This window comes from Pseudoliparis swirei, chromosome 16, assembly GCF_029220125.1.
Source record: "Pseudoliparis swirei isolate HS2019 ecotype Mariana Trench chromosome 16, NWPU_hadal_v1, whole genome shotgun sequence".
Taxonomy (NCBI): Eukaryota; Metazoa; Chordata; class Actinopteri; order Perciformes; family Liparidae; genus Pseudoliparis; species Pseudoliparis swirei.
The window spans coordinates 4972327-4999201 of NC_079403.1; the positions used below are offsets into that span (position 1 = coordinate 4972327).

The window sequence follows — 26875 nt, forward strand, 5'->3', positions numbered from 1 at the left end:
TACGTAAATGTAATCGAAAATCAGAGTCGAGCCACGTCTCACCTTAAAAAATCAAAATACAAAAGACTTAAAGGATCGATTCCCTACAGGCCTGAAGTCGCCCGATCCTAAAAATCTGTTTCGCCGATGATTTTTTTGGATTCATGCAAATCAAATTCCCAGCATTCCCAGCGAGTTCACATATGTGTGCCACTCCCGTGGCGCGTTCGCCTCAGACGTGCCGATGCAACGCCGTCGCCAAATCGACGACGTGCAAACCTTCTGGCCCCAAACGCCTGTGTGCGTGTGTGAGCCACACACACACACACACACACACACACAAATATGATATATCATGTTTCCCTCTGTCGCCACAGACACACCCAACAGACTCCTCATGAACCGAATACCACACGACATCAACGTGTGTGTGTGTGTGTGTGTGTGTGAGCGCAAATGTCCGAGGACCCGGGTGGAGCCTTCTGTTCAGAGCGTGTGTGTGTGTGTGTGTGTGTGTGTCAGCTGTTCTGCACAGAGGGCCTGGGACGAACAACTCACCATCCACCCACACACACACACACACACACACACACACCCACACACACAGGGGCACCCATGAACACATGCCATATGCACATGACCAACTAATAACCCATCCAATGATGAGGCTCTGACACACAACATCATGGAAACAAATCTTTGTCACGATGTTTTGAAGCGTGTGAGTCAACACACACACACACACGGTGAATAACAAGTATTTCTGATATTGGTCGTCATTATTAGTCTTTTGATGTATTTGTTGTGTGTGTGGAGTGTGCGGGACAGGCTGTGACTCGCGATGAGAGCTCTGATGGGGCGCTGTTAAAGGTCAGAAGGTCAAAGCGTGTGTCAAACGGCAGGTAACACGTCTGCATTCTGATACACACAAAACATTACGCTGACTGGCCTGATGGGGGCGCTGCAGTTCAGAAACGTCCACGTTTTATTAAAGGTCTTTAAACTGGCGAGAATTCACTGAAACATCGCCCTCCTAAATGTGTGAACGAGAAGTATAGATCATTTAAGAAGATGTAAATAATGTTAATATCCCAGCAAATCACAATGAAGTGATAAATTCAACAATAATTTGCTTTAAATTTCAGAAATTATTCGGGAGAATTAGTTGTGTTTGTGATGAAACGGGTATTATTTTCTTATGTGATGAAAATCGATCATATTGTGACAAACTGCAGCTAATAATAACAGATTATTGTCATTAATGCGTTATTTTAAGTAAGTTTTGCCACATCTGTGTTCATAAAGAGCTTTCCTCTGAACTTGTGATCTTTGAGGACATTATTTGACAACCATCAGTTAGTAATTAGTCAAATAAATGAGCATTCAGAAGTCAGGTGTGGCTCGTAGATGATGCGTTTAGGTACCCGTCACCCATCGTAACTCTCGAGGGTCTCCGAGGTTTTGTGGGCGGAGTCTAACTTTACTGATAGGATCTCTAATTTACTTTTAGCACCTAACATCTCTAAAAATACCAACAGAAGTATTTCTTTAAGCTCAACATATGTGTGGAAGGAAAGTCCTGCATGACCTTGATGTTCTCTCTCTTTGCCAAACTCATAAATCATCGTACATTTGTATTTTTAATGGAACTACAGTTTTGGCATCACAGCTCAAAGTTATGAAATCAGACTAAATGTGAGATAATAAATCTGATTAATGGATTGGTCTTTACACGATAGGTCTCCTTTTGGTTGGATTTTTTTTGGGGGGGCAATAACATTGAAAGTTGATTCAATGTTATATATGTTCTTAACTCATGTACTTTAATGACAAATGGTGAATGAAAAGCTATGAATGGGACGATTGAAGAAGGACATCATGATTATACATTAAATATATAATATCCAAACAAGCAGGAAATGTAGAGTATGTAATATCGTACCCATTATTGTCCCATTATTCATTATTTATAACAATAATAATGTCCAAAAGAGTTTTTCAATGGGCACACAAGCCCCCCGGGTACAAACCCAATCAGCCCGGCTCATGAATTATGAATGAGCGTCACCTCTGAGGTGTCACATGTACTCAACGAACACAAATAAACTTCATTTAGATAAAGATAAGACGGATAAATATATTCATTTAGTTGTTTTTTGTATCTTTAATGCCGCTTTTCTAGTCTTCGTCATTCCCCAAATCTCAGTTTGACAGTTTTTACATTCTAAGACCTGAATTTTAATAGTTTATGGAGAGAATTTGAACTCAAACCTGCTTCATTAGTCACGTGTTAAAAATCAATTAAAAATCACAGAATTACCAAAAAACAGATGAAAAAACAAATAGAAAGAGACGATGAAGAAGCAACGTCACACAACAATGCTCCTATAGCTATGTGTGTGTGTGTGTGTGTGTGTCATGGGTAGTCCGGGTTGTCGCAGCGAGAGAGGACCCAAATGCCGACATTACTGCACAACTATATTTATTTTTCCACAAATCACAGACCAGACCAGAACAGGACGACAAACACGCGGACCAAACAGTACGAAGCCACACTGGGAATGAGACGAACAGGGTTTACATACACAGGCAAGGTGGAGGTGATTGGACAACGGGGAACGAGACACAGGTGAACACAATGAGGGCGGGACCAGCAATCACACAGAAGGAAACAATCAGGACCAGGGCAGACAATCACAGGAGACAGACGACACAAGGAATTCAAAACAAGACACAAAACTAAACACAAACTCCAGATCATGACAGTACCCCCCCCTCAAGGGACGAATTCCAGACGGCCAAGCGTTCCACAAGGGCGGGTGGAGGGGAGCCGGAGGAGGGTCCAAGGCTGCAGAAGCAGTCCGGGGGGCGGGCCGCAGGACGATAACCAGGCCAAGAGGTGCGCTCTGGAGGGCGGGCCGGAGGACAAGAGCGGGGAGCTAGGGGACCGGGCTCAGGAGAGGAAGTCCCAGGGGTACCGGGGTCTGGGGATGGGGTCCCTGTGGGACCAGGACCAGGCGACGAGACATGGGGAACCGGGGATGGACGGTGCGGGTCCCGGGGAACTGTGACTGACCGGGACGGAGGCGGGCTGGGGAGAACCGGGACCGGGCGGAACGGAGGCGGAATACCGGGTACTGGAACCAAAACATCGGGGCCTGGAGGCGGCGACGGAACACCGGGGACTGGAACTGGAACATCGGGGACTGGAATATCGGGGACTGGAACCGGAACATGCGACGGCGGAACACCGGGGACGGGAGCCGGTGACGGAACACCGGGGACTGGAACCAGAACATCGTGGACTGGAACCGGTGATGGAACACCGGGGACTGGAACATCGGGGGCTGGAGCCGGAACACCGTGGACTGGAACCGGAACACCGGGGACTGGAACCAGAACCTCGTGGACTGGAACCGGTGATGGAACTCCGGGGACTGGAACATTGGGGACTGGAGCCGGTGACGGAACACCGGGGACTGGAACCGGAACATCGTGGACTGGAACCGGTGACGGAACACCGGGGACTGGAACCGGAACATCCTGGACTGGAACCGGTGATGGAACTCCGGGGACTGGAACATTGGGGACTGGAGCCGGTGACGGAACACCGGGGACTGGAACCGGTGACGGAACACCGGGGACTGGAACCGGAACATCCTGGACTGGAACCGGTGATGGAACTCCGGGGACAGGAACCGCCAACACTGACTGCATTGCCCGGAGGGTCTCCCACATCTCCTCAAGCAAAACATGAGCGTTAGCTGGCCAGGCAGGAACTGTGCAGCGGAAACTGAAGGCTGGGTCCATTATTGGTGGCTTCGTTCTGTCATGGGTAGTCCGGGTTGTCGCAGCGAGAGAGGACCCAAATGCCGACATTACTGCACAACTATATTTATTTTTCCACAAATCACAGACCAGACCAGAACAGGACGACAAACACGCGGACCAAACAGTACGAAGCCACACTGGGAATGAGACGAACAGGGTTTACATACACAGGCAAGGTGGAGGTGATTGGACAACGGGGAACGAGACACAGGTGAACACAATGAGGGCGGGACCAGCAATCACACAGAAGGAAACAATCAGGACCAGGGCAGACAATCACAGGGAGACAGACGACACAAGGAATTCAAAACAAGACACAAAACTAAACACAAACTCCAGATCATGACAGTGTGTGTGTGTGTGTGTGTGTTTGTGTGTGTTTGTGTGTGTGTGGGGGGGGGGGGGGGCTTGTATGTGGCCCCCCCCACATTCAAAAGTTCCTCAACCTGCTCTCAGCAGTGAAGTTTGGCCGGGTTTCCTCCTGTCACACATTACATCATCCCCCACTGATCATCAGGTGATGCGCGCACGCACACGCGAACACGCACACATACACACTCACACACACACACAGACACGCACACCTCCCACGCAGCATAACATTCTGCCAGCCCCTGCATTACTGTCAATCCGTCACGACCACTCAGTGTGCGTGTGCGTGCGCGTGCGCGTGTCACCGTAGCCTACCTTTCATCCAGTCCACCACCTGGCTCGTGCTCCATTTGCTCACCGGCTCCATCACCAGCGCCATCGAGGAAACTTTGCGCCGACTCCTCTCCGTTGCGCGCAAGCGGTGGTGTCCGTAGCCCCCCCTCCTCCTCCTCCTCCACCCCCCCACCCCAAAAAGAGCTCTAACCGCTGGGCACAGCTCCCCTCCCCCCGCCCCACCACCACCACCACCACCAGCACCCCTCCGTCTCTCTCTCCGCAGCCAGGTGCCCTCCTCCTCCTCCTCCTCCTCCTCCTCCTCCTCCTCCTCCTTCACAACACTGCCCCGGTCCGGTCCCGCCCCTGGCTGCTCGGCCCGGTGTCGCGTCCCGTTAACGGCGCGCAGCCCTCAGTGCGGGACGGTCCGGGGCTCCGGTACATTCCCCTGCTCGGTCCGGTCTGACATGTGTGTCTCTTTCCCTCTGTTTCCTCCCCTCTTCCCAGTGCGCCAGTCCGGTTCCTCCCGGTGTGTGTGTGGGTGTGTGTGAGTGTAGGTGTGTGTGTGCGTGTGCGTGTGCGTGTGTGTGTGTGTGTGTGTGTGTGTGTGTGTGTGTGTGTGTGTGTGTGTGTGTGTGTGAGAGAGAGAGAAAGAGTGCGTGTGTGTGTGTGACAGAGATATGGAGTGTAGGTGTGTGTGCAGCCGGTCCGTTACCGACAGCAGCAGAGGAGGATAGATAAGTCACACCAGACTCAACACCCGACAGCATCTCTCTCTCTCTCTCTCTCTTTCTCTCTCTCTCTCTCTCTCTCTTTCTCTCTCTCTGCCCAAATATGATTAAACCGTGCACGCGCTCCGTGGGTGGCTCCGCGTGCGCATATCAGTGAATTTCCCTCTGGAGCATAGAAATCATGCAGATATGATGTGGAAAAGATATCGAGAGAAGATGTTTAATCAGGTGTGTGTGTGTGTGTGTGTGTGTGTGTGTGTGTGTGTGTGTGTGTGTGTGTGTGTGTGTGTGTGTGTGTGTGTGTGTGTAGGTGTGTGTGTGTGCGTGTGTGTGTGTGTTACCTTGCACTCTGATTCTGCTGCTCTGTGAGAAAACTACAAACTACTCACCTCTCCACTTCCACAGCTCATGTATCTGTACCCTCACACATTTACATGTTTTTAATGACCGATGTTGAGGCTTCACCTCCTTTAACCTGCAATAAAAACAGTTTGTTTGTGTGGCCACCAGGGGGCAGTGTAAGACGAAATGCTGGAAAACTCCAGCGGGTAAAGACAATCATTAATCTCGCAGAATCAGTAACTTCGTTTAAATCACTTCTTACATTTTTGTATATAGCTTTTAAGTGATGTCGTCCTTTTTATGCAGTTCTTTGGTTCCCCTAATTTTATGTATTTATGTATTTATTTATTTATTTATCTATTTATTTATATTTGTATCTTAAAGGTGCTAAATAAATAAAGTTATTATTATTATTATTATTTATTTGAAGTGTTTTTTGCGTCCAATTAATGAATGCTAAGCCCGATATTCGACCTCTTTTATCTCTGTTTTTGGTCTCCACCAATCTGTCTCTCTAGCTGTAAACACTCCACATATCCAGCTGCCGGCTTGCGGCCAAAAACAACACTTACGAGAGCGATAAACCAAAACATCGTTGAATTATAGTATAATTTTATCCTGTTAAATGGCCACTGCATCAGACAAGCTAAAAAAAAACTAGTTTATTAACAAAACGTTTGCCCCATACCCAAGATTAGTGCCTCATAGTCACTTTAAACAGGATTTACACTTTTAACCTAATTTATTCCCCCATCATTTTGGTGCATGCAGGTCGATGCCACGTTCTTAAGGGAGTCCCTCCCCCAGTTACGGTACACGGAGTATAAGAGACCTCTAACACACATTTGCATGTTTCCCCCTCAGTGCCGCTCTCCGTCCGTCGTGTCGTTTTCTTTCCTCTCCATTCGGCTTATTTGTGCCAGTGAATAAACTCGGATCCAAGCCGTGAAGAAAAAGTGCTCCAACTGTGAGTCACATCAGATTGTCGTCAGAAAAAAAGAAAAATCTCTCTCAAGACAAATCACTGGAAAACGCAGTGTGCGACTTAAAATCAATGCAACAGGACTTTTTTGACAGCGGACATTTTGATTTAGTCATAATCGGAGAAGTACAAGTTCCTACTTTGCCAACATGGTGATCCAAAAAGAGGGGGGGGGGGGGACAGACAGGTGATGGTGGATCAACAACAACAACGAAGTATTAAAGGGTTAGGTGACCCAATTCCACCTGTAATTTGTTTCCTTTATGATTGAAAATCTTTTTGGTGTTGATTGATTGCAGCAAAAATGGAAATCAGAAAATATTGTTGTTTTATTTTGGTTTATTAAACCCTTTGAGATCCTTAAACTGACTAAACCCCCTAAAATATGATTGATTAAATATCATTATTCTGTTTAATTCAACGTTTTCCATTTTTTTGCTGCAGCAACTCATTGTTCCCCGCATCAAAGACCCACGATGTCTCACCAAATGAGTTCTTATACATATTCATGCTCGCCAGTGGGATGTTAAGATAACACATTGTGGTAATTTGAGTCAGTGCGATCATATAATGAAAGTTTGATTGGAACATTATTCAGTTTAATCAAATCATTAAAGATTCATGGGTTGCGCCACATCAGTGTGTGTGTGTGTGTGTGTGTGTGTTTGTCTGTTGAAGGAGAATTTACTCACCTTTCAAGCATTTCACACACACACATATTACATCACAGAGCATCGCACACACAATTCAGTAATTCGAAGGAAAAAGAAACAACAAGCACAGGAGGTGAAATCACATCTGGTTCCTTTCTTTTTTACTTGAGTCATTGCAGCAGCTGCAGCTGTCGGTGGATGTGTGCAAAGATAATGTCGAGGCTGTGTAGCAGCGAGCAGGAGGACTCACGGGTTCCTTTACCCAACTGAGACCTCTGCTGGTCACACAGCGAGAAACTAAAGCTGGGCTCTATTTAAACCGGAAGCTTTTGTATAAATAGAGACATTATGGTTTGGTACACGAGAACATTCAAATGGCACAAATGCCCAATTTTGGAGACCTCAACTAAATAATCTTCATTAAAAACTCTCTAACTTTTTTTTGCTTAGTCTTTCAAATTCAAACTTTGCAGAGAGACTGTCCACATGTTGTGCTATAATCTGGGTTAGTTTAAACCTTTACTGTGCATCCTTCCAAGAGATAATCATCATTAAAGAGTTTTTCTTTTTCCTAGGTGAACCTTAAATTTCTATTATTTACTCTCTTACTTTTTTTCTGCTTATTTCTTACCAATTCAAACTTTGCAGAGAGACTGTTCACATGTTGTGCTATGATCTGGGTTAGTTTAAACCTTTACTGTGCATCCTTCCAAGAGATAATAATCCTGAAAGTGCTTTTTTCTTTTCCTAGGCGAACCTTAAACTTCTATTATTTACTCTCTAACTTTTCTTCTGCTTAATTTTTTCAAATTCAAACTTAGCAGAGAGACTGTCCACATGGTGTGCTATGATCTGAGTTAGTTTAAACCTTTTCTGTGCATCCTTCCAAAAGATATTCATCCTGAAAGTGCTTCATTTTGTTCCTATAGACGAACCATAAACTTCTATTTTTCCTGTGTTTCATCTTTATTTACTCTTAACCAGTAACATATAAATATGTATACACCTGAACAAAAGCTTACATGTTTTGCCTTTATTATAACACCAACATTATTTAAATAGCCCTTGTTGTTACGGAGCCACACCCTTTTTAGTTTGGGTATGTTATTTCGAGCAGAAACCTAAAAAATAGGCTGGTTTTTAAAAGGTTTTTTTTTAAAGACATTTTCAAGATATCTTATTCTTGCTGTGTTTAGCTTGGCTAAAGATGAGATTTTAGATGATTATTTTTGTGAGCATAATCACATCAAGTCAACAACAAACTACTTTGAGCAATTTTCAAACACTTTTTTCCAATTTTTTTAACGAAATGTAAAGCTACTGCCAGCAGACGGTTAGCGTAGCTTAGCACAAATACTGAAAGCTGGTAGAAACCTAGCTAGTATTGCTAACCTTCTTCCTTAGCTTGTCGTATCTCCCTTGTTCAACTATCACAATGAGAAGTAGACGAGACGAGTTGAGACCACTTTCTGTTAAACATTAAACTACAAGCAGACAGTTCGCTCTAGCTTCTTCCTAAAAAAAACCGCCAAATGCAGACATTACCAAACGTGATGTCCTCTCTGACTCATGAAACACATTCAATAACATTATTTATAATAGTGTTCCCTTTTTTTGGATGTCTTGTATTGTTGAGTTTACGGGCTACTTCTCAAACCGCTTCACAGGAATGATCATAATAAACTGTATTTGAGGAAGTGAAAAGGGGGATTGGAGAATATATGACACTTCATAGAAGATAGTATTCTCTCATTGAAGAGGCAGTTTCACCAGGGACAATTATTAGATATAATTTAAATGCTTTTGTGAAAGAAGTCACAATTAAGAGATCTATGAACCAAGATGACATTGAGTCAGTGACATCTGCCATACACAGAGTGACATCACTATTATTTTGATATACTGCATGTATTAAATCAAAGATGATTTCTTTTGCAGCAACGGGCCATGTGACCGATGTATACGTTGTAAAGTAACACCAATGAATCAAAAAATACTTATTTCAGGCTTTTAAAATTACTCAAGTACAATGTAGCTATTTTGCTGTTACAAATATTGTAATTTTTACTCCACTACAGCTTTTCAATAACTTTTGCAGATTGAAATTACTGTTCCAAAGTATATTTAACTAATAAATGTGTGCGTTATCACAGATAGATAATATATGTTATTATGTAATTGTCCATTCTGCTCAACAAGTATTGATACGTTTGAATGCAGGACTTTTATATTTACCTGTATTAGTATTTGGTGCATTTAGCGAAGTAAAATATCCCAATATATTTATTCCAGAGCACTTTTTTTTAAAAATGATATACCTTAAATGCAACGTTGCCTTCAAATTGACCTTCAACTTATTTTTGATAATAGAAAAAATATATATATATATATTTGACCATTAATGTCATTACTCCGGCTCACACCTGTGTACTAATGCACCAAGTCTTTATTACCTTCGCATTGAAAATGCGGAAGGTTATGTTTTGATCGCCGTGTATTTATTTATTTATTTATTTATTTGTATGCGTGTTATTCGCATAACAAAAAAGTTTTAAACCGAATCGCATGAAATTTGGTGGGATGATTGGTTATTATCCGCGGACCATTTGATTAGATTTTGGGATCGATCGGGTCAAAGGTCAAGGTCAAGGTCATGAAAAGGTAAAAATCTTCTTGAATCGCATGAAATTTGGTGGGATGATTGGTTATTATCCGGGGACCATTTGATTAGATTTTGGGATCGATCAGGTCAAAGGTCAAGGTCAAGGTCATGGAAAGGTCAAAATCTTCTTTTTACGGTCAATTTTTATCCAATTGGCATTCAACTAATGCCAAAATGTTCATAATTCAATGCCCAATCTTGTGATATGCGAACGTATGCGCTCTACCGAGTGCCCATTCTAGTCTCATCATGTTTCAATGAGTTTGACCTGCCTCTACTGACCTCATTTTCTTCCTCCTGATGGAGGCACCGTATCTACCAAGCAGAAGAGAAGAGGAAGTGCTGGTTCTGCATCCTGTTTTTGAGGAAGCGAGTAAAACCACAAATCCCTGCATTAAAAAAAAAAGTGAATAAAAAGGACTCACATGGACACCTTAGACGTGTTAGAAGATGTTTAACATTCTTTAAAGAGATGAATTAGTGTATGTGTCTGGGTACATGATATATTTGACATGACGTCCCGAAAAATAACTAGACAACATTTTGCTCAAAACCACCTTTTTCCTGAAGGTCCTGCCTTGAACTCTCACTTCCCCACTTGATTTGTACGAAAGAGGACGGAGACGGCGTCGGCAGCACGAGAGGAACATGTGAGAGAAATCGTTCTCACTATTTTCATCCGAGAGGAGCATTTTATTGGAACAAATGATGATCATTAAATTAGGAGATCCTGTGGATTAGACACCCTGTGATTAATCGGCTCTTCTTTGTGTGACAGTGAGTATCAGAAACCACTTTTGTGTATTTTATAATCAGGTTAAATAATGTTCTGATGACATTCATTTACCGCAGTGTTCATATTTTCAGTATCTTTTTTTGTTTCTTACTGTTTTTGATGGGGATTTTTTTGTATTGGATTTTCAGGATCTCCAGATTGATCTCCAATTGAGAAATTGCAAGTCCTAGATAATAAAAAGATATAAAAATGGCTCCCAGAGTGAAAGACGACAAAACAATGCAAAACACAGAATTAGAATATTTTAAACTGAGTTTTATTTTGCTCTTGCTGAATATCATCCCAGCCACAGGATATTACCTGAAGTCTTGCCATGTCAGTGACGACAACGCCATATGTACCAACAGCAAATTCAAGGAGGTTCCCCAATACATCCCCTCAACGGTTAAAGGTTTTTACTTGTCTGCGAACAAAATTACAAAATTACAAGCTTCAGATTTTAAAAACCATTCCGCTTTGACGCAATTAGACCTGAAACGCAACTACATTTCGAAGATAGGCCCGGGCGTCTTTGCCAATCTGATTTACCTCAAGACATTAAATCTAAATCACAACAAGCTCGTTGAACTTGGAGATGATCTTTTTCAGGGTTTGCTCAACCTCACGGAGCTCAGAATCAATAATAATCGCATCAGGTTGCTGGCGTCCACCTCTTTTAAGTCTTTGACAAGCTTGACGGTTTTGGACATCTCCATCAACCGACTGCACACCTTGACGAACGTTCGCACTATATTACAGCACCTGCCGAATCTACGGGCGCTGTCGGTGGGAAGTAACACCATAACCACTTTTAATTCGTCGGAATTGACCGACGGCTCGCTAAATCTCGTTTTCCTCGATGTGTCTGGAAATCCAATCGACGTCTTCAGGGTCACCGCGGATGTTTTTCCAAATCTCACCTGGTTAGACATCGGCCTTTCTTCTCCGAAGAAACCGATGAGATGGGACATTCAGAACAAGACTTTTCTCAGTCGAGTGATTACTCTTGGTATCAGTGGGCAACAAATCGATAACGATGCCATGAAAACGTTACGGGAGAACTTCAACCCCTCACTGAAGACTCTGAGGATGAATGGAATGAAAAATACACAACTAACAGCACTAATCAACGTTTCCTGCTCCATCCCAACAGTCTCCAAACTCCAACTTGAAAATAACAACCTACTTTATGTCAATGCACAATTCTTCCAGTTGTGTATTAAAATAAGAGAGATAGATCTAGACAGAAATACAATACGAAAAATCAGCGACGAGGCCTTCAGATCCCTGCAAGGGTTAAAGACCTTGAGTCTGAGTAAAAACAAACTTCTATTTGTTCCAGCCGCCACACGGAATATACCAACTCTCAGAGAGCTGGATCTCAGCAAGAATTACATCAAAACACTCGATTGCAACGATTTCGCCAATCTGACAAAGCTCAGTCATCTCAGCCTTAATGAGAATTTAATCTCAGCTCTAAAAGGGTGCGTTTTCAAGGATTTGATACGATTGGAGGTTTTAAAGCTACAGAACAACAGCATCACTCAACTCGGCGGTGCTTTCCAGAAGTACCTGCCAAATCTAAAACAACTGCGTTTGAGTCTAAATAAACTCACCGCTATTAAGAGCGGGGAATTTAAGGACCTGCAGTCACTCCAGAACTTGACATTAAACAATAATCAAATTGTTGGACTTGAAAAAGGGTCTTTTTTTGGATTACGCAATCTAACCAATTTTCTGCTGAACGACAATAAAATAAATGAACTACCCAAAGGAGTATTCAATGATCTGATCAATTTAAAAGCGTTGTATTTGATGAACAATAACATTAAATACCGGGATGCAACAGCTTTGACTAATCCACCATTTTCTAAACTGTCCCGTTTGGAGACGTTGGTGTTTCTTGGAAACAGCCGTCGGGGGAAGTCTATGCTGCCTTCCAACTTCCTTCAAGGTTTGACTAATCTTTTGTTTTTCGACACCAGGAACGCTCAACTTCTATCCTTGCACAAAGACACGTTTACTTACACGCCACAATTGCAAAAACTTAACTTAAACTCAAATGACATCAAATATTTCTGTCCGGAGTTGTTTCACCCAATCCGAGGCCTTAAATCTCTCTACATATCCACGAAAAGTCTTCAGTCTTTAGATTTCTTGATAAAAGCCAACCTTACCGAGCTGAACTTTCTGCAGGCGAGAAAGAATCAATATTCAGTTTTCAGTGAAGAAGTTATAAAGTCCCTACCGGCTCTCGTCTACCTCGATCTTCAAACCAATAGTTTCACCTGTAACTGCGACAACGCCTGGTTCCAACATTGGGTCGTCACGGACAAACAAACACAAGTTTACGACGCCGACAACTTTGTGTGCAACTATCCTTCAGACCTTAACGGTAAGAAGCTGTTGGACTTCGACATCCAATCCTGCATAGTGGACACAGAGTTCATCTTATTCATCTCCACCATGTGCATGATCCTCCTGGTTATGTTGGTGTCCGTCACCAACCATTTCCTTGGGTGGCAGCTGGCCTACGCCTACTACCTCTTTCGGGCTTTACTCTTTGACTTAAAGCTTAAAAACAAGCACGATCCCAATCAGTATGACGCCTTCGTCTCCTACAACAACCACGATGAGCCGTGGGTCATGAGGGAGCTGGTGCCAAGACTGGAAGGGGAGCAGGGCTGGAAGTTGTGTCTGCACCATCGAGACTTTGAGCCAGGTGAGGAAGTCGAAGAAAAAAAAAGTGTTAGCCGTGTTTTGTGGATTGGCTTTTGGGATGGGGATGTCTGCCGGTCGGTTGGTTCAGGGTTTAGGATACGTCTCTGGAGAGCAATGCAAGCATCATTGGTCATCTGGCGACTGGTTGGGTAAAGGGGTTTGTATATGTACTGAGAGGGTAGTTTGGGAATGAATGAACAAATGTTCTCTCAGCACGACGGTTGGTTTTCACACCGTACTTACGATTTTTGATTGCTCTCTGGGAATGTTCCAGAAAAGGAGGTACAGAAAGGCAGACGGGGGGAAAAAACAACCCAAACTAGGAAGCTGCCAATAGTTGTGGATCTCATTTATTTCGTGCATACATTCATATCCACCCTCAGAATGAAATGCAAGGATTTAACGTTTATAGTCAGGGTTTTTATTCCGTCCAATTCTTTGATTTATGGCCAAATACCTGCAAAACTAATTAATTTGCCTTCAGCCTCAGATGCTCAAATCCCCACATGTGCCTGTAAGTACGGCCCCACAGCTGTGCTCTTATGTATCGATGTAGCTGCAACTTTTCTATCTTCAATGCTCAGCACATTCGACTGTACCAATCGGGTCTTGAATGAAGCCGTTCTTTATGATGATGGCGTTGACGGCGTTGAAGGTTTGATAGTTTCAACTACCAGAAAGTTAAGGGTTGCTGTTCTGCCAATTGGTGCTGCTCTTTCGTAGAAAGCTTGAATGCAGAACTAATACCCCTGATGGAAAATATCTGCATGTGCATCAGTTGTTTTGTACTTCCATCTATACTCCAGAGGGTGTCGCCATGGTACCTGTCGTAATGCACCATCAGAGGATCTAATAAGGCGAATAGAGGCTTTTCTTTCTGACGACTCTCTTCTCACTTCCTCAGGCAAACCCATCATCGACAACATCACAGATGCCATCTACGGAAGCAGGAAGACCATCTGTGTGATCAGTCGCCGATACCTCAAGAGCGAGTGGTGCTCCAGTGAGCTCCAGGTGGCCAGGTAAACTCGTCAGCCGACACGCGGTCGACATCTCGACGTGAAGCCAGTTCCTGTGACAGAGACGTCGATTCTTTCGTCCGCTGTATAGCTACCGTCTGTTCGCCGAGCAGAAGGACGTGCTGATCCTGGTGTTTCTGGAGGACATCCCCATCGCTCAGCTGTCGCCGTACTACCGCACGAGGAAGCTGCTGAAGAGGCGCACCTACCTGAGCTGGCCTCGAGCCGAGGAGCACCCCGAGGTGTTCTGGGAGAAGCTCCGGCAGGCTCTGACGACCAGAGAAGATCCGGAGGGGGATCGGTTCCTCCTCACCGTGGCGGACAGACGGTGATGTGGAGTTGATCTTTACAGCCAGTGTCTTTGGGGCTGGAGGGGCGACTGTGGGTCCGGTCAGTGGTTAGCAGGTCAGTCGTTCTATCAGGGGGTTGGCGGTTCAATCCCCACCCTAGGCGACGTGTCCTTGATTGAGCAAGACACTTTCCCCTGAGTTGCTCCCTGTAGCTGTTTCTACGGTGGATGAATGTAAGTAGCTTTCAATAAAAGCATTAGCTAAATGACATGTAATCATGAGTCTTCTGGGGAATTTGTTGTCTTGTTTTTCCACACAAAATGGCCGTAAAGTGTATCTGGAGGAGGTTGCCGACTCGCTTTTAAGACCATCTTGATCAGCTGGTCTTACTGGTCTTACTGGTCTCACTGAAATGGAAAATGAAGAGTCTCAACTCCAAGAGTTCCCATTCAACCAAACTGCAATACCAAGTTATGACTAAGTACAGGTTTAATTAGTTGTTCCATCATGTGCTCCTCTAATGAGGCAGTGAACTGATAATCACGGCCCTCTGAGGAAAATTTAAAATTTTGGGCTGTACAAAATAAATTGGATTGAATAGCTGATATTGTAAATATGTTATAGAATAAGATAAAGAACCGACTGTCAGGAGAATAATGCCATCTAAAATACTTTAGACAAATAAAACATCCGTGTCTGGGTTCCTCTACTTGCCACTTATGTTTGATAACAATCTTTTAAATCACTTTCAGACTCATTTTTTATAACTATAAAATGATACCACACAGTCATTTTTGCTCAAATGTTGCCACATTGTCATGATAACTTGCATTGTATACAGTATATGGTCATTTTCAGAATATAGAAATGAAACAACTGGCTGGTAATCAGTAAAAATGTATGTATCCAAAAAGCTTTACATTGATTATGAAGAAAACCGACAGCACATAGTATTGATCATTTTAAATGTGTTATGATATTATAAATGTTTGTTCAACACATAAACCTCATTACAAACTCGTGCTTTGCAGCCACGCTTTTGTTTGAACCCCCAGGAATTAATTTTCTTTCCAAAGATACCAAATCTTTGGAGTGACATTTTAGGGAAATGTAGAGCAAATTATATCTAGAATATTGCTGATTTGATGTCTTCAATGAAGAGCTGCAACAAAGTAATACAGGACATATATGATGCAACCAGGCTGTGGCCAATACGTGTTTCTTTCACAACTTAACCATAAGTGGTAAAGAGTATTTTTGTCATCTGACATTTATTAATTAATTTAAAACATTAATTTAAAAAAAATCCAATAAATGTGTCACACCAAATAGAACAATGCAAACCCTGAGTATTTTTTTATTAGCTTTTTGGAATTATTGTTATTTTTATTGCAATTTTTTCGCATTATTAGCCAGTCAGCATTGTCTTTGTCTGGGAAAAAACATTGTGAAAAATGTCGAACAATAAATGCCTAATTTTGACTTTTTATTTTACTTCTTCTGTATATACAGTATAAACAATTAAATTCTCATATATTTCCAAAGATTGTATTCAAGATATAATGTGTGGATGTGATGAATGTAGTGAAACTCATTCAGACAGACACATGTATTATCAAACATAATAATTTAATAAAATAGTTGACAATATAAATTACAATCAAAACCTTTAACATTCATACTTCATTTTTCTGACTTCAAAATGTCAGAGCTCAGAGATCACGTACACACATGTATACACACATGTATACACACACTTCTCGAAAACAATGTTTTCATAATTTGTTGTTGACACTGTCACTGCAATGTACTGTTCACTGTGTATACTATGTACAACACGTCCCTGTTTATAAAACAGAATAAATATAATAGATAGATATAATTTAATAATTTAATAAAAGACCCCAAAATCAGGATTCTTGGGTCCATAAATAGTTTTGTGCTGCTCCGTCCAGCTCATGTTGACTTGGTGTTTCTCATCGCGGTCTCAAGACTGCTCTTCCGCCTTCTTTCACTGTGCAGAAAAATAGAAAAACACAACATTAGTTCAGTTTAGGACACGGTTGAGAGCGTCAAATTAAAATAAATGTACGGAAAGACGCCATTAAGCACGCCGGAGAGACAGCAAGTGTACTCACTCGAAACACTTCATGCATCTCAGAGTCCACTTGGATGAAGGGTCGGCGCACACGAACCGCCCGGGAAGGTGGAATCTGTGTGAAAGAAACAGGACGCGGTTTAGAGATGATGAAACACGAGCGACATTAATGCACTTTATTATACCAGAGGAACAGTTTCCTCTCCTCGTGGCCTCTTTAGAGTTTGTGTATTAATAACCATCAACTTGAGTGTCTTTGTAGCTGATATGTGTCTCTTTGAAGTCATCTTGAGTGTCTTTGTAGCTACTCTGTCTCTTTGAAGTCATCTTGAGTGTCTTGGTAGCTGCTCTGTGTCTCTTTGAAGTCATCTTGAGTGTCTTGGTAGCTGCTCTGTGTCTCTTTGAAGTCATCTTGAGTGTCTTTGTAGCTGCTCTGTGTCTCTTTGAAGTCATCTTGAGTGTATTTGTAGCTACACTGTGTCTATTTGAAGTCATCTTGAGTGTCTTTGTAGCTACTCTGTCTCTTTGAAGTCATCTTGAGTGTCTTTGTAGCTGATATGTGTCTCTTTGAAGTCATCTTGAGTGTCTTTGTAGCTGATATGTGTCTCTTTGAAGTCATCTTGAGTGTATTTGTAGCTACACTGTGTCTATTTGAAGTCATCTTGAGTGTCTTTGTAGCTACTCTGTCTCTTTGAAGTCATCTTGAGTGTCTTTGTAGCTGATATGTGTCTCTTTGAAGTCATCTTGAGTGTCTTTGTAGCTGATATGTGTCTCTTTGAAGTCATCTTGAGTATCGTTGTAGCTGCTTTGTGTCTCTTTCAAGTCATCTCGAGTATCTTTGTAGCTGCTCTGTGTATCTTTGAAGTCATCTTGAGTATTTTTATAGCTGCTCTGTCTCTTTGTGGTTGTTTTGAACCTTTTCGTAGCCATTTTTTAGTATTTGCTTTCTCTACAATTGATGCAATTCAAACACAAAATCTCTTCACACCCCCAGAACAAAGAACTTTAACTCGTGTTAAGTGTTTGAATGTAACACACATTGTTCGTGTGTATGTATTGAGTCCACTGCCACATGTAGTGTGTAGTTAAGTTGTGAGTAACTGCACAATAGCACAATCACGCAGTACATGTTTCTATGTCACGATAACAACACTAAATAAATGCCGAGCATCCGACGTACGAGATCAAATGGTTCGCTTACATGACGGCGTTGATGTCGCAGGAGTCGAAGATGGTCTGGATGGTGTAGCCAATCAGGCGTTGGCATGGAAGACGCCGTGAGGTGTACATCATGCAGCAGCTCGCTGCACAGAATGAACACAAAAATAATTAAACATAAACACAGACAATCTTTTCATTTTGATTTCAGCATTAACAAATATAGCTCTCTTTTTTTTTAACAAATATATAAAGTTGCAAGATTTAATTCGGTGAAAGCTTTTGAGGACTCACCGGACTGCGTGCTGCCGATGAAGCTCGTGAGGATGACGAGGGAGCACACAACTGCCAGTAAAAACACTCTGCCGCTTGCCATTGTTTGTTATCGTATAGGAGTGCTGGCCGGCTTGGAAGAAGCGAGTGTTGTAAGGTGCCTGAAGCGATTCAGAGAGTGAAGTGTGAATGATGCTGCGCTGAGCTGTGCTTAAGTAGGGAGGAGCAGTCTGGGGGATTTTCCCGCGTTTGGCAGGATTGCGTAACGCCTGCGATTGTCGCGGCGTGTGGACGCCAGCCAGAAAACAAAGTGTTCACATGCTGACGTTTACCTGTGCGTGGGATCAGGAAGTGTGTTAGAAAAATGGAAATTTTCAAAGCATGTGGAAGTGATTGTGAATATCCAACCCCCAAATATCTCAGTGTAGCGCCAGCAGTAATAAGCAGAACAGAAACTTAGTGAATAAGCATTATTAAACAAGAGGAATGAAATATGACACACACACACACACAATTGCTTTAGCACAAGTAGAATGAATGATTCTTAAGAATACAACATTTTATTACAGTAAAAATATCTTAAAAGGCCATAAGTGTTGATATAATTTAAGGGCGGATTGCATATTTTTTATGCAGATTGTCAAACACGAGAAAGTATTCCTAAACTTTTCCCCATTTCCGAAGCGTCGTGCGGTGAAGCTTTCACGGCAGGCGTGCAGCGCAGTACTTTTCTCAAAACTTCCCCGTACAAGTTATTCAATAACTGTCGCTCATGCAGCAACACAAGGAATGTCATGATTGTGTGTGTGTGTGTGTGTGTGCGTGTGTGTGCGCGTGAAGGTGTGTGAGTCTCTACGTGTATCTTTCACCAATTAAAAAAAGGTTCACGGTGTTATCTGAGGGTCAGATGACATCGACACGGTGAAGGTGACTGACCTCTCCACATCAGACACGATAGCACTGATTGGAAAAATGACTTTTAATTTTTTCCGGGCAATTTGTGTTAAGTTAAAGCATGTTCTTTTTTTTATACTAACCTTTGTGTAAAATAATCCCCCCACTGTAAGAGAAGTGCCATGACTCCTGTCTCACCTAATTAAAGTGTTGCATCGCCAGCGACTCTCGCCGAGAGGCCATTATCGCCGACTCGGCACGTCGCTGCTGCGCCGTCCTTAATTAACTTGTTTATCGAAGTTGTTCCCCGAGATTCATTAATCATGAGATGGAAAACAGAGGTGAGCTGCAAAGTCAACGTGGGTGGACCACTAAAGTCCCCTAATGAAAATCATGTAGCTATTAAGCTCTCTTAACCTCAATGTATGAGGATACATTTGATCCCAAACTGTAATGATACTTATTTGAACATAAAACATGATTGTTTACCCATCAACTAGCTGGACCTTCAAGAGCAGCTAACGCTAGATTCAGATCTGTACTTATCGTTTACTGTTAAATAAATGGGATGCTAATTTGGACTCTTAGGAAAAACATGCTTCCACAAAATGTTCTTATTTGAAGAGTTAAACAGCATTTAAAGTGTCGTTTAGTACAAACAATCACACCCAAGCTAGCCCCACCTGAGAGGATACCCTGCTTTATGGTCTGATTGACTCTAAATGGACCATCATTTACGAAATGAACATCACGCTGTATTGATTAAGACTTGATATTAGAGATTGAGACCATAAACTCATGTTTACAATGTTTACAGGGGGAATAAATCGTCTATACGACAAGAGGAGTCGCCCCCTGCTGGCCACTAGAAAGAATGCAGGTTTAAAGCACTTCAGCGCTAGCTGACCCGGAGGTTACAAAACCTGAAATAGTATGACTTCCATATACTGACTGTGTTTCTATCTAGAGACTTTATTTAAATTCTCATCTTTGATAGTTTTGAAAGTATTAAGTATTAGGAAACTGGTCCTCACCTTAAATGGATTTACAAATGCATTTAAGTGAAATCTGTAACTTTCCTTTTATAAGCAAATTAGGCCCAAATGGAACACTTTGGGAATGCAAATCCTTCAATCTTTTATCTGGATTACCGTCGTGATAATGTGGGGAAACTGCCTTTTGCACTGCAAAACCTCCTTTTAGACTTAAATGACGCAGCACTTGTTATAGTAATATATTTGCCTTTAATATGTTGGTACATATTATGCATCAATGGTCAACTTTAGCTTTCACAAAATACAATTTAGAATACCGCCGTGACGTTCACTGAGGAACGGCAGTGATAATACTGTCTATATAATTAAATTCCCTGGTCTGAATTGCTTCATACTCAGGTACAATTTAAATTCCTTGCATGTGTTTGAAGGGCGGATGGCGTTACATCATCATATGATGAAGTGCCAATGGTTTACAGAAGGAAGAAAGGCTTTGGACACAGCAGGTTTGCGTCATAAAATGACACTTGGGACTTTAATGGCGACGTCACAGTACGACACCCATTCTTTTGTGGACTTCAACCTCTTAAAAAAATTTACAAATCTCCCTCTTTCACCTGAATCAGTCTTGGAATGAGTGTTGCTCATGCTTAATTGTTTTGAGGCACGTGCTTACAGGGCGGTTGCAGTTTATGAGTCGAGCAGGAGGTCAACAGGAACATTTTAGATGCATCCATACTATTGCCGATGTAATACTTTGAGTTCTCACACCACAACTATACCTTTCTGCATACCTTTGATGAATATAAACGATAAAGAAACCAAAATATTGGACCAAAGAAATGCCCGAAATCAAATATTTCCCAATGCAAACTGTACTTCTGAGACTGGGGTGTGATGCTAGTAGCGGCTAACGTAGCCTATAGCCGTTAGCCGCTAGCAGAGATGCGGGGCAGGCTGCAGAGGTACTTTAAGGTAGCTATCGGGTTTTGATTAACAGAAGTAGAATAGTAGGAGAAATACTCCACAGGATATGTAGTAGACTTTGATGTGTAACATCGATGGAGTTTACCCAGTGTCGAAGAAATGAGGACAACCGTAACTTCAAGGCACTTAATTCACATGCAATACAAACTTACGGTTGCTTTTAGTGGGCCTTTATGGTTGGACTTCCACATTTAATGTAGTTTACTAGCACTTGTGGGGAGAAAATTAAACATGTCAAGCTAAGGAACTAACGACAAATGTAAATATGTTTACATTTTTCAAACATTAATAACAATGTAGATGCATGAAGACATACAGTACGGAAAGTTTTCAGCCCCCTTTATGTAAATGTTCACTCTTTGTCTCATTGCAGCCATTTGCTAAAATAAAAAAAAGTTCATTTTATTTCTCATTAATGTTCACTCAGGACCCCATCTTGACAGAAAAAGACAGAAATTTAAAAATGTCTGCAAATTTATTAAAAAAGAAAAACTGAAGTATCCCATATGCTTAAGTTTATAACTATGCATACAAATTGACCCTATCAGACAGTTAATTATAGTACCACATGTTGGGCTATGATCTACATTGCCCTCTTCTTTCAGTAGCCTTATATATACACATTTACTTTATCTTTGGAAAGAATTTTTTTTTTAATTCCCAGTTAATAATCAACTCGAATATACATATTTGTATTCCTGCTCTGGACTCAATGAGACGGATAAGGAAAGGATTATAAAGAAAGTACAACAGTACTTTTCTCTAAACTTCCCCGTACAAGTTATTCAATAACTGTCGCTCATGCAGCAACACAAGGAATGTCATAATTGTGTGTGTGTGTGTGTGTGTGTGCGTGTGTGTGCGCATGAAGGTGTGTGAGTCTCTACGTGTATCTTTCACCAATAAAAAAAAAGTTCATTTTATTTCTCATTAATGTTCACTCAGCACCCCATCTTGACAGAAATTTAAAAATGTCTGCAAATTTATTAAAAAAGAAAAACTGAAATATCCCATATGCTTAAGTTTATAACGATGCATAAAAATTGACCCTATCAGACAGTTAATTATAGTACCACATGTTGGGCTAAGATCTACATTGCCCTCTTCTTTCAGTAGCCTTACATATACACATTTACTTTATCTTTGGAAAGAAATTATTTTTAAAAAATTCCCAGTTAATAATCAACTCGAATATACATATTTGTATTCCTGCTCCGGACTCAATTAGACGGATTAGGAAAGGATTATAAAGAAAGTACAAAGTCCCCTTTGTACATGCGCGATGTCTATTTTTGAAGTGGGACTGTCCAGGAATGTGTGTCTCCAGAGTGGGACGCGTCTGCTGCCATTTCCTTGTTTCTGTAATAAGAGATGACAGCGCGGCCGTGCAGCGGGCGAGGAAACAAGCCAGCACTTGCAGTTTCTAACAAGGCATGTTGACGTCTATTTGAACCTGTTTGGGGTGAAGGATCTCACAACTTTCTTAAAAACAAGTATATTTATAATGTATATGTTTGTCTAAATGTTCTTTGTTGTTGTTGCTAGCTATTTTGCACTTTATTACTATTATTATTGCTACAATCACTTTATGTTGGACAAGAGAGAAATGTACTTTCAGATCTTCTGCATGTTTGCAGGAATAGAAGAAAACACAATAAAGATGACTTTGATATTTTTTATACTTTCTGGAAAGATCACATTTTGCAGCCTCGTGGTTTTTTCGTTCAACAATGGCTTTTAGCGTATCTTTAAGTTACGGATTAACGGCAATGAATGTTATGGTGCCAGCAAGTCAAAATAGAAACCTTTCATGCTTTAAGAATATATTTGGGTTGTTCGTAAAAGAAAGACAAAAAAGACAAAAAACACACTTTTTAAGCCATTTTAGCTCATGTATTTTGAATTCAGCTCCCTTTTATAAATCAAAATAGTAGTAAACTGTGAAGCACATCGTGTAGCAACGAGCTTTGTGGAGACCAAAAATGTGCTAAAAGGCAATTCAATATCGTTGGTTAAAAAAAACGGAACTCTAAATTCATGTATGTGTTGTTACATGTTGATATTTTTGCAATTACAACTTATTCGGCGACCCACAAGTGTAAAAAAAAAAGTTTCTGACAATGTGCCAGGTGGAAATTTGGGTGAAAGCCCAAAAAAAACGCGAGACGTATAAACTTGCCGCCGTAAAAGATAAGATATCACCAAAAGTGGGAAGTTGGTTTGATGTTGAGGTAGAAGCTCAAAGTTTACAGAGCTGTAAAGTACACAGGGCTGGGGAAAGGGAACTTTGCTTTGTGTTTGTTGAAATGAAATTCAGGAACTTTTTGGGATTTTATTCTGGAAATTCCACCTGCTGAAAACTAAACAAACATCTACATGTCTATCCAGCGTAAAACTAGACGCTCCATTGTAAAGAAAGCACCTGTTGTGTAACTGGATACGCACTCGCGCCGAGGAAAAAAAGAAAAAGAAGTAAAGTTAGACACCCCCCCCCCCCCCCCCCCAAGATCTCTATTCCCAGGAGGGTGTCCCAAAACAATACTCGTATAACTCCACTGTTCCCACAATCCTTCAGCGAGTTCCACAACTCCTCGTCTCGGGAGGAATGGGGCTGCTCTCTCTTCTGGCTCTGGCTCTTCTCTGGACGGCCATTCCGGCAGCAGGTGAGTCCTCGTCCTGCAGGCCCACATGTGTTCTGCACATGGAAATGTTTTCTTCCTTCTGGTTGGTCTCCGCTCGAAAGAAAGTGGAACGGCGCGGGATTAAAATGATTACGGTGGATCTTGAGGCGGGTTCACAGTCCCTTCAAAAAGGGGGCAAGGGGTATTACCAGGAAAATAATCATAAAATAATATAATGATGTTTCACATCAAATTAAACAGCACAACATGAGCTACAATAATTAGTTAGCCGTTTTAAAATTTTACAAACACAACTCACACAGTACTAAAATAAGAACATAAAAAATATAAATAAACATATTTTTTTCTTTTTCTTTTTGTTATGCTGTATTTGCATGTATTGAAGCCCATTATTAATATAAAAGTGAGATATATAATCTGGTACATGAGAAAACTCAAATGTCACAGATGGTGCCCCATGTGTCAAAATGCCCATTTCGGAGACCTTTGTCTTCATTAACGAGGCTTTACTGTTGTTCTGCTTCACTTTTTCAAAGTCAAACTTTTCAGACATACTGTTCATGTATTGTGGTAAGATTTTTGAGGCAGTATAACACGTTCAGCTGCATCATTTCAACGATATGATCATAATAACAAGCGCTTTTTACAAGGCGGACCTGAAACCTATTAATTTATGCTGTGTGCCGTTTTTAATTTAATCTTAACCAGTAACATAAAGACATGATATCTACCCACATGAAGTGTTTCCTTTTTATTATAACCACCATTATTCAAATAGCCCTTGTGGTAGAGGAGGTACACTCTGTTTAGTTTGGGTGTGCTAACCTTTGACATTTTTGTGGGGGTCAAAAAGTTAACGTGGTTGTCGATCACTAGAAATAAACACAACCTCATCTCCTGCAGGAATTTGAAGATAGTTGATCAGTTGTTGCAACAGCCACCTGCTGAGAATATGAAATAGTTGATTTACAGCTCTGTTTTCTTTTAAGAAACTTTGAACTGATTTGTTTACAGCTGCACTTTTCTATATTTTCACAAGGATCAAGTGGCGATGTGAAAGGAGAGTCTTCTAAGAATCATTTTGGGGGTTTTTTTTGCCCCAAAAAAGATCAGTGGAGGCTTGTAATATAGCAACTTCTCTAGTTTGTTTACAAACTGTCCTGTTTCCAGAAATGTCTCATGCAGAAACACGCACAAACATGCTTTATGAGTTACATAATCATCATCTACTTGTTCAGTCGTTGGGGTTAAAAAGGATTAGCTCTTGTTGTGAAAACTCAGGTTGCGAGATTTATGACTTTAATGAAAAGGTGTCAAGCCGTCACACGGTGTTTGATATGCCGTATAACTTATCTGTCCCTACGAAACGCAGGAAGGCGCTGACACCAAAGGACATAAACCATAAAACCAACAACACTCAAGATATCTTAAGTATTTGAGGTCGCCTGCCAAAAAGAAAACCCTGTTCTGATTAAAGTATCATACGAGTATTCTGCCATTGAGACCGTGTCTGTGTGTGCAGGGCATCGCGGCTGCTGCACGACTTTCTCCAAAGTCCACGCTGTGAGATCCATCGTGAAAAGGGGCGGGGCCGTGCAGTGTCGTTGGCAGGGCATCACAGAAGGGTGCAGCATCAATGCCGTGTAAGATTACTTTGCCTCCTTTGTCCTTCATTTGAACGATTGGCCGCCAAAGCTTTTATAGTTCATATCTTTCACGTGTCCCATTACCGCAAGATATCGTCACAGTTAATGTTTTCAAAGTCAGACGACTTGCAACTTTTTTCTCGTTTCTGTCGCTCTTCCAAGTGTCATGAAGTGGAGACGGCGGCTAGTGTGCGTGGACTCAACTACTCGCAAGATGCGAAACCTACTTGCAATTTTGTGGTAACCACATCAACACACACACACACACACACACACAACTTATGAGTACCAAATCACAACATTTAGGTTCAAAATACTCAAAGTCAATCAAGAGGCAAAGTCCCGCCCCCTTTGGTCGACAACCATGGTGCTATGAATTACACACACGATGTTTGTCGATTTTAAAAGATCATCTCGCACTTCAAGAGAGTTGCATTTTGTTGTAGAACTGTTGAAGTAGAGAAAGACTAAACACCCTCAGGCAGGGGTGTCAAACTCATGTTCACCGTGGGCCACAACAGCGTCATGGCCGCCTCTTAAAGGGCCGGAAACACTTTATAAACTCCCCGACCATACTGTTAAATAACTCTCTTTGCATTAGAATTTTGTTTATTTGAGTGTAGACATATTGTACATAAGAAAATATCTCCGATAGTACAACATAAATCCATTTAATTTGAAACCTTCAAAATAAAAGCACGGGTATTTTTTCTTTAATTTCTTTAACCCTTGTGTTGCCTCTGGGTCATTTTGACCCGATTCAATGTTTCACCCTCCTGTTACCTTTATATTTACTAACATATTTTACCCTTTGGGTTCAATTTGACGCCAGCAATTAAAACCTCCAGAAAATTATTAGAATTAATATTGTTTTCCAAGTTTAAGTGTGAGGCACTTTATGTTTGTTTGTTGACTACCGAAAGAACACCGACATTAAACATTGAATCGGGTCAAATTAATCCTAAAGCGGGGGGAGGGTGTAATATTGATTCGGGTCAAAATGACCCTAAGGCAACACAAGGGTTAAGAAAAGGTGATCACGTGTCTTTAAAGCCGTCAGGGGCCACATAAAACGATGCGGCGGGCCGGATTTAGCCCGCGGGCCTTGTGTTAGACACCTGTGCCCTAAGGTGTGATGTCTCGCAATTCCCGCAAGTTTTCGGGTTCTGCGGAGTAAAGAAAATGCGTAAGTGTCTAAAAACTTGCATTTTCTCTAGTGACCAGCAGGGGGCGACTCCTTTTGGTTGTCAAATCAAACACAGGATGTTAACGAGAATATTCGTAGAATATTAATTTACATCAGCCATGTAAACAGCTCAGTACAAATATTATATTTTTGAAAATATGGGCAAAAAAAACCAACAGAATTACGAGTGCACGGAAACGTAGCGGCTGGCAGAGGAAGGTTGAGGAGCAGATTGCGATCCGAGGCAGAAGGTGGATTGCAGGCGATCGGGATGCTGGACAGGTGGAGGAGGCCTTTGGCGGGTGGAGGTTTGCACAAGGGGCATTCTTAAAATTCAGTAAGCTAACGGCGCCTGCGGCGCGATAC

The 26875-nt window shown here is 41.7% G+C and overlaps 3 protein-coding genes across 3 annotated transcripts in view; 1 reads left to right on the plus strand and 2 right to left on the minus strand.

Annotated features, from left to right (window-relative positions):
• cnksr2a (connector enhancer of kinase suppressor of Ras 2a) overlaps positions 1–4575 on the minus strand; it is a 54321-nt gene extending 49746 nt beyond the window's left edge. Inside the window, exon 1 of the mRNA XM_056434376.1 lies at positions 4498–4575. Within this exon, the coding sequence (XP_056290351.1) occupies positions 4498–4561 (64 nt within the window). The 5' untranslated portion in view covers positions 4562–4575. The remainder of the gene's footprint in view (positions 1–4497) is intronic.
• A 5836-nt stretch (positions 4576–10411) lies between these two features.
• Positions 10412–16117, plus strand: tlr22 (toll-like receptor 22). Its single transcript, XM_056434208.1, has 4 exons — positions 10412–10602; positions 10750–13322; positions 14226–14343; positions 14432–16117. Exons 2-4 carry the CDS (start codon positions 10811–10813, stop codon positions 14670–14672), a joined length of 2871 nt encoding a protein of 956 aa, XP_056290183.1. The 5' UTR covers positions 10412–10602; positions 10750–10810; the 3' UTR covers positions 14673–16117.
• Positions 16118–16240: 123 nt separating this feature from the next.
• On the minus strand, positions 16241–18320 carry ccl20b (chemokine (C-C motif) ligand 20b). Its single transcript, XM_056434227.1, has 4 exons — positions 18181–18320; positions 17930–18032; positions 16769–16843; positions 16241–16644 (listed from the first exon to the last, which is right to left on the minus strand). Exons 1-4 carry the CDS (start codon positions 18260–18262, stop codon positions 16587–16589), a joined length of 318 nt encoding a protein of 105 aa, XP_056290202.1. The 5' UTR covers positions 18263–18320; the 3' UTR covers positions 16241–16586.
• Positions 18321–26875: the final 8555 nt, after the last annotated feature.

Excerpts from the sequence above, each read along its gene's own strand:
- tlr22 (XM_056434208.1), top strand. The coding sequence starts at position 10,811 with ATGGCTCCCAGAGTGAAAGACGACAAAACAATGCAAAACACAGAATTA. Across the intron at positions 13,323-14,225 it reads CCATCGAGACTTTGAGCCAG|GCAAACCCATCATCGACAAC; the intron begins GTGAGGAAGTCG and ends TCACTTCCTCAG. Across the intron at positions 14,344-14,431 it reads AGTGAGCTCCAGGTGGCCAG|CTACCGTCTGTTCGCCGAGC; the intron begins GTAAACTCGTCA and ends TCCGCTGTATAG.
- ccl20b (XM_056434227.1), bottom strand. The coding sequence starts at position 18,262 with ATGGCAAGCGGCAGAGTGTTTTTACTGGCAGTTGTGTGCTCCCTCGTC. Across the intron at positions 18,033-18,180 it reads CATCGGCAGCACGCAGTCCG|CGAGCTGCTGCATGATGTAC; the intron begins GTGAGTCCTCAA and ends CATTCTGTGCAG. Across the intron at positions 16,645-16,768 it reads AGATGCATGAAGTGTTTCGA|TGAAAGAAGGCGGAAGAGCA; the intron begins GTGAGTACACTT and ends TTTTCTGCACAG.